The sequence below is a fragment of the Triticum urartu genome, chromosome 2, assembly GCF_003073215.2.
Source record: "Triticum urartu cultivar G1812 chromosome 2, Tu2.1, whole genome shotgun sequence".
Lineage (NCBI taxonomy): Eukaryota > Viridiplantae > Streptophyta > Magnoliopsida > Poales > Poaceae > Triticum > Triticum urartu.
Genome location: NC_053023.1, coordinates 140,958,929 through 140,967,203, shown reverse-complemented (window position 1 = coordinate 140,967,203; position 8,275 = coordinate 140,958,929). Strand labels below are relative to the sequence as shown.

General features: G+C 49.5%; 1 protein-coding gene across 1 annotated transcript; it reads right to left on the bottom strand.

Moving 5' to 3' along the window:
• Positions 1-2,288: 2,288 nt before the first annotated feature.
• On the bottom strand, positions 2,289-3,168 carry LOC125541284. Its single transcript, XM_048704733.1, has one exon. It carries the CDS (start codon positions 2,958-2,960, stop codon positions 2,607-2,609), a length of 354 nt encoding a protein of 117 aa, XP_048560690.1. The 5' UTR covers positions 2,961-3,168; the 3' UTR covers positions 2,289-2,606.
• Positions 3,169-8,275: the final 5,107 nt, after the last annotated feature.

The following is an 8,275-nucleotide window of genomic DNA, read 5'->3' as shown; positions in this document are numbered from 1 at the left end:
CACTATCAGAAGAGCTCTCCACGCAGCACCTCGCACGGGTCCCAAAGAGCCCGAAGACCTTGACGGAGAGAAGGCGCCCTTCATCAGCTTAAAATGGAGAGTGAGCCCCTCCGTCAAGCGGTGGATATGAGCAAACGTCTTCCATCCCCGACGAAGATACATCACGTGAGGGGCGGGGAAGTCGACGCGGACCCACGTGCCACTGATCCCGCAGCCCCTCATGTGCAGCCGCAACGACTCCGGCGGATCCAGCTCCATCTCCCGCGCAAATGGAGTCGGGAGACGAAGGCGATGACGCGGCGGCCGGCGCAGCCTGACGAAGAACTCACAAGGGTCATCCCCAACATGGCCCTCCATTGGAGGAGCTACTGGCGGAGGCGAGGCCGGCGCGCCGCCCGGTCCTCCCCTTTCCCGAGCGCCCCGGCCTCGCCCACGGCCTCGCCCCCTCCCCCTTCCCCTCATGGCTGGCTCTGCCACCGCAGGCGCAGGAGAAGGAGGGACGCGTTGTCGAGTGGCGACCCTCGCTGCCACTGTTGAAGGACCGGGATTCCCTCTCTCCATGACGGATGGAAGGGAGGGGCTGAAGCTTAGGAAGGAAGGAAGAGAGAAAACGGCGGCTCTAAGATTGGAAAAGGCACGACGAAAGAGGAGAAAGTGAGCAGCGCACCCGCGGTTTTTCTTTTTTATGGGAGAAAACACGGGCCGCCTCCTTTCACATTAACTGTGGTGTGACGCATGCCCGCGGGAACCAACCCCACGCATGCTGCCCACGTCACACGCACCTCCCCACGCCGCGTCACGTGCGGGAGTCGTGGGAAACGCAGCGCGCGAAGAATCTTGCCGCGGTAAAAACCGTCCCGCCTGCCCGCACACCGTTTTTGGGCCTAGCCCAACAACGTGTTGCGCTTATGTGTGGCCCAGGCCCGGGGGCTCCTGTCGGTGTACAAAAAGAGGGGTACACATTTTGTACCCCTATAACTGTGCACGGGCAGTCTGAGCCGCGGATACCACCACACCAAGCAAGGCAAGGGAGGTGAGCCAGGGTAAGACCGAAGCTCAAGAGAACTAGAACGACGCCAAGGCCAAGACCACGAAGAGCAAAGGGGACGAAGCGGACTCCCCCGGCAAGATCCTTGCCGGGAGACAGTTCTAGGAGCCCCGGCAAGACCCTTGCCGCGGCGACTCGTCCCGCGCCTACGGAGCAAATCACCCTTGAGTCCACTACCCCCAAAGGGCAAGGATTCGGGAGACATCCCCGTGGCGGCATGCAGATCTTTGTGAAGACATTCAAGATCAGATACGCACTAAGGAGGCGACAACCCTTGACGGGATCCCAGCCAAGGAAGACCACAAGGCCCCCGGTAAGCGCCGAGGACACCCGCAGGGCCACCATCAGGCCCACGCCGACTAAACCTCCACCACCGCATGCATGCAGCTGCTGACCCAACCAGCTGGGCAGGCACCCGCGTGACGGCATGCAGATCTTCGTGAAGACCCACCACTGCGCCACCTCAGCTGCCTGCCTACCTACATGGCATCTCAGGCGTCGCTGGCCAGGGCGCGTGTCGACACAAGAAGGAGAGGCGACGGACGAGACAGGTTTCTCCCCCGTCCCCGATAAAGCAAGGACACGTAAGCAAGACGCATTAAATGCGCTTTGTCATGTAATGCGAGGGATAACCTCGCATCACTGTACCCTTTCCACCTCCTGTGTGCCACTGTGGCAACCCCTTTTTTCTATAAAAGGAGGCCCGAGGCGACCAGAGGAAGGATTCGGCTTTTTAGAGCTCCTCACGCCCCATAGCTAGCTCAAGAACACAGATATACAATCCACCAAAGCAGGAGTAGGGTTTTACGCATCCTCGCGGCCCGAAGCTGGATAAACGAACCGTGTGCTATCTGTTTGATCCGCTCTTCTCACGACCCCGCGCCCCGCTAATCACAGTAGGGATTCTTGTGATCCCATAGGTGTCGTTCCCACCGACAGGCCTAAAGGGATGGCCGGGGGCGGCGACTAGACCGACGGTGGGGGCGGTTTCAGGAAGAGGGCAGGGCGGCGTGGGAGCGCCGCCGGCCACGGGTGGTGGTCGCGGGCGATGAGGCCGGTGGCTCGGGCGGCGGCTGGAGAAAGGTCGGGCGCCGTTAGATTTCGGTCGTATGTTTGAAAAATCGACTGACCTAATTTGAAAAAGTCAGTCGCGTGACGTGTAGCCTCACTCTTATGTTTCCCGGAGCATGGACGAGGGAGCATTTACTGGTGAAACAACCATTATAGTAAATGCAGTGAATTCACTTTGAAACATCTAGCAGCTCATCTTATTACACCACATGAATATGTCAGGACGCATCAGCCAACTCCTGCACATGCACCCAACATCTCAATTCTCAACCAAGAATAACCAACCAAAGAACACAAGATCTGGCACCAAAACTAGACCTCCACATTCTCAATTCTCAACCAACAATAACCATGCCACGGCCGCCCCATTCCCCCGCCGGCATCGGTCGCCAGTCGGCTGGCCGCAGCGCCAGCCACGCACGCTCGCCAGTACGCTAGGCGCTAGCTGCATCTCGATCGCCAGCGATCTCGCTCGCTCGCTCGCTGGCTACTCGGCGGCGGCGCCTTGGTCGAAGTTGAGCGCGTAGCTCTTGGAGTCGTAGCTGAACCCCGCCTTCCTCCTCCGCGCCGCGCCTCCGCCGCCGCCGCCCCTCCTCCTGGCCATGATCTCCTGCGCCACCGCCTTCCACCGCAGCTTCGCCCTGGCCGACCGCTCCTCCTGCGCGATGCGCCTCATCTCCTCCCCGCCCTCGCCGCTCAGCGCCCTGTACTCCAGCCGCCGGGCCGACGACGCCCGAGACAGCGACCGCCCGAAGCACCCGAAGCTCTGCGGCATGAAGTCGTCGTCCATCGCCGCCGCGGCCGGCATCGGGGCCGCCGTCTGGTGCACCAGGCTGGCCATGGGAATGCAGGCTGCTGCTGGCTGCGTGTGTGTGTGTGTGGACGGATGCCAAGCGAAGCACAGTGGGTAGCGCAGGTGTGGAGACGGGAGACGATCAATGCGGTGCGGGGCTGTGATTTGCTAGATCCAGAGACGGATATATAATGGCTGCCCGGGCGCCGCGATGAACTGTCCGATCTCGAACGGCGCCATGGCAGCATGGCCCGAGATTAGGTGCCTTGTTTATTGGCCGCGGCCCATAAAGAAATGGCAAGGTGCAGGATAGCAACTGTACCCGAACGTCCTTGTTTTTATCCTGCATTTGGCGCCATCAGGGAATTCCTGCCGGGCTTTGACTGCTCACAACGTGACCCCATGTGTTTCCGATGAATGTTTAAGAGTACGTTCGCAAAATAAAATGACAGTGGTGATAGCTACTACTCCATCCGTTCCCAAATACTCCCTCCGTCCGAATTACTCGTTCCAGATATGGATGTATCTAGAACTACCTACAACAAGTAATTCGGAGCGAAAGAAGTATTTATCTTTCTAGAGTAGGTGTGTAGTAAACGCCCAGCTGCCTTATGGCAACTCAGTGCACATCTATATGTATATAGATCCTCTACCTCAAAATAAGTGTCTCACCCTTAGTATAATTTTAAATTAAAGTTAGTACAAAGTTAAGACACTTATTTTAAAACGGAAAAGTACTTTCTTCGTCCGAAAATATTTGTCATTAAAATGGATAAAAAGCAATGTATCTAGAATTAAAATACATCTAGATACATTTCCTTTTATCTAGTTTGATGACAAGTATTTCCGGACGAAAGGAGTACAAATTAAGGAGAGTACATAGTGAGAGAAAAATTCAAGCTTTCTAACAGCCGGAAAAATGTATCACTATGTCAGCAACTGCATCTAAGAGAAATGCATAGTTGTAAAGTTGCCTAGATGTTGAAGCCAAAGTTGTTAAGTGCTCCAGGCTTATAGAGTAAGCGTGGTGGCATCACTATATCAGCAAAGCCAGTTGTGAAAGTGGTCCAAAACCTAGAATATCAGTAACATCAACAGACAACCGCATCTTCCATAAACAAATGCGCACACCGAGCACGATATCAGCAGTACAGTACGACAGTCCAACGAACCAAACCTCCCGACTTGATTAAACCACCACCTACATGCATTTGGTTGTTTGGTTGGGATCATTCCAAACTAAGGGCCTCTTTGATTCGCAAGATTTTCAAATGCAGGAATAGGAAAAATATAGGAATAGTGTTATGTCTTTTTATATCTTATGGGATTTGGAGAAGTGTTTGATAGCATAGAAAAAACAAAGGAATCCTACAAAGAAGTTTTTTTGATGGGATCCTACAAAAAAGTTTGAGTGAATGAAAAGTTTCCTTCAAAATGTAGTACAAATGAAACCTATGAAAAAAATCCTAAGGATTCCAATCCTACAAATCAAACGACTATCACAAGAAAAAATCCTAAGGATCCAAATCCTATAAAAATCCTATGAAATTCCTTTGTATCAAAGGGGCCTTAAGAGATCTTCAATGGATCCCTTAAAAATCTATAAGTCCTCATTTTACTCCTTTGTACCTAGTCGAACCCTCAAATCTCTAGAGGAGTAAAATTTTAAGGACTTAAGTTTACTCCAACGCCCAACTCTTCTATATTTACTTCTCTGCGACGCCGCCCCTTAAAAAAAATTCCCTTCCATTTCTCGCGTCTACTGCTGCCGAAATCCACGCCGCCAGCCGTCAACCACCTTGGTGACCGGGAAAATGGAACCCTCCTACGCCCTCGTAACTCCGCCGCCTCTCGTTGGCGCCGGAATCTCGCTGGCAGCAAGGAACTTCATAAAATCGTGTGCGTACGCCGTCGGCTATGTGCGCTTGCCTCTGTGACGTCCTACAATGGCCGCCACGTCCTGGAGCTCTGGTGGCGTCCTGCAACGCCTGCGCTGCCGCCGACCGAGTTGTGCACGCACACCACACATGCACCTGGTAGGCCGCCGTCGGTTTCGATGGCGAGCACGACCAAACCTTCAGCTAGGCAGCATGGGCACAGGCGCGTTGGACCTCGTCGTGGTGGCGAAGACCGGTGGCGAGGTGGCGGTATCAAGGCTGGGGGATCTCGTCGTTGTGGCAAAGACTTGGGAGCGCCGTGGAAGGAAGAAGGTAGAAGGAGATGAACAAATACTTTTATGTGGGGTCAGTTCGTTTGAGGAGTTATACTGGGCAGGATTGCTTAAGGAGGAAGACAAGATGAGATTCCAAGTGGGGGTGAAGAGGCTGGCTAATGTGGCGGCTGCTCTGACGGACAGATCATATGCTCGCAGCAGGCTGCTCCTGAGAGATGGGGATGGTATTCAGATTGGGGAGCTGTCTTGATCCTGTTACTTTTAGACTGGCCTATATCCACTGGGGTCTGATGCCTGCTGGAATTGTTCTTTTGATGATACGGATTCATCCTTTTTAGAGTTCCTATGTCCTAGACAGGTGCTTTTGGTTCGAGTTGTGGTTGTAGTATCGTCAGGTTTTCGCCCCACAGCTGATAGTTCGTTCTAGGGCTGTCATGCAGTGGGTTTCCTGTCGATGCACCAACTCGCTCGTGCCCCTTTCAGTCTCCTTTTGCTGGGTAGTTATCTTTAGCTGGCTCGGTGCTTATCTTGTGAAACATGATCGACACATGACTGATGTATTTCCGTTGATTGCAAAATTAATGAAAAGGGGTATGAGCCCGGTTGGAAAAAAAGTTCGTTTGAGGAGTTAAATTTAAGGGTTTGGCGAGGTACGGCCATTGTAGAGGAGTAAAATTTTGAGGAGTTAAAGATCCTCTAAATTATTATTAGGGATTCCATTAGCGATGCGCTAATAACCCATCCCGCCGCGACCAACTTAAACAAGCAGCGGTCAAAGTCCCCCAAACACGGCACTTGGAAATGTATGCAAGTTGAGGGGCAGCATATGCTGCCGATTAAGTTAAGATCCAGCCAACAAACAAATCTACAGGGCAAGTGCGTACGATATCTCCAATCTATTCAGATCAAGCATCCAACTTGGTTGAGATCATGCACGCACCATTATTCGGCCCAGCCAGCGGCGCTGGTACCTGCTTCTGCTTGGTTTGATCAATCATTGCAAAGGGTTTAGCGTTCGTGTTACAAAACATGCCTGATTGCTTCATGTGTGGCACGCCATCTGACTGCTGGACTAAATGGACAGGATAGCAGATTGGCAGATCACACACATCTTTGGCGTATGGCCACAGCTGAGAAGTACTTATGCTTGATTTCAGTTGAGTCATTACGGGCCAAAGAAGTTCAAAGGAAAAATATTTCCACCTGAAAGAAGTTTGATTGTCCAAAGAAATATTCTGAACCCCTCAAAGCAAAACAATGATAGGGCTGCACCACATATTCACAAGATCATCAGCAAGTAAGGTAAACAACACAATCAGGAACAAGAGAATGGTCTGAGCAATTTGTATATCACTAACTGAAAAGTTTGAACACAGAAACATAGTACGTGAAAAGACCCTTGGATGCTACGATAGGTCATCTAGACAAACAAATGTCAAACAAAATCTTCAAGACCTGTTAGTGCTACAATTAAAAAGACCCTTGTTTGCAATCATGATAGTGCTACAATCGAAATGTGAATGACTGCTGCACATAGGCATCTGAAAGGAAAATAACATCATTGAAGCCAATTGCTAAACTAGATTATAGAACTCGAACTCCCAGACCTAAGATTAACGACATAGGCAACAAAAGGCTAAAGATTAACAGCATAGACAGCAAAGCAGCTGCAGCTGCAAAGCTCATCATAGACAGCTACAGCTGCAAAGCTCATAGACAGAACCTTTGGAACCTACGTATCTGATATGATCTGAACTTCCAGTCTTCCATCAAAGAAATTATGATATGATCACAGTAAACAATTAGGTCCTGGATCAATAAGGGCTGGGAGGTAGAATTTCTCAAGCAGACTGTTTGCCACGACTGATAAATGGGAAGCATCACAACTGGAAGAGATATTACTGTACTCCGAGCTTTTAGTTCATGCACAGGAAGCATCACAACCAAGAACAATACATGGTATGGACCACATGTTTGGTGTATAGTCGCAACTCGCATTCCCATGGCCAGTGTCTGCTTGATGCTTGCTTTCAGTTAAGTCGGGGCCAAGGAATTTAAAAGGAAAATATTTCCCACTGAAACAAGTTTGGATTGTCCTAAGAAACATTTGGAACACTAATAGCCAACCATGATACAGTAGCACTACATACTCATGAGATCGTCACCAAGTAAAGTAAACAATACAATCAAGAACAAGAAATGGTCTGAGCACTTGATATATCAACTAAACAATAATGTCAAACAAAATATTCCAATGCAATAATGTTAGCGCTACAATCGGAATGTGAATGCATGTTGCACATAGGCATCTGAAATGTAAGATTAACGGCAAAATTAGATTATATAGAACACAAACTCCATGACCTAAGATTAACGGCATAGACAGAAGAATAGGTACAACTGCAAAGCTCATTCTCAAAGTACTGGAAGCTATCTGATAATTTAAACTTTCATTAGAAACATTATTGTACGCTCACACTAACGATTGGTCCTGAATCATTGTGGGTAGAGGGGGGACTGACCTGCCATAGAGAATGCAACAGGCCAGGGCACAGGTTCCAGGACAAGAAACAAAGGAGCACAAGTGAAATCTCCAACAGATACTGGTAGAGGTGCAGATTAATGACCCTATGTTAGCCTCCACTCCTCTCTAGTCTAGTTCAAAAGAACGAACAAGTTTCCCAAAAATGATGTGATTTTTGTAAATTAGTTCATTTGATCAAGGTATTTATTGCAGGTTACGTCATTACTCTTCTTACACAACCTGGTATGGATCCCACATGCTTTGAACAACTGATTTACCACTGACTTAACATAGGAATTTTTTTTGAGGGGTACCTAACATAGGAAAGGTAATACTCCCTCCGTTCCCAAATATAAGTCTTTCTAGAGATTCCAACAAGTGACTGCATACGGAGCTAAATGAGTGAATCTACACTCTAAAATATGTCTACATACACACATCCGTATGTTGTAGTCCATTTGAAATGTAAAAAGACCTATATTTAGGAACGGAGGGAGTAGAACAGTACACATATTCCAGCCCAATAGCTCGTTAGAAAGCCTAAATAAGAATGGCAAAATTCCCAAATTGACTAATCTCTCTGTAGGCTCCTTAACTTTGATAGCCAAGCTTTATAGAAACTAAATCTAGCCTGCAACAACTCGAGCTCGCAACAACAATAAAACA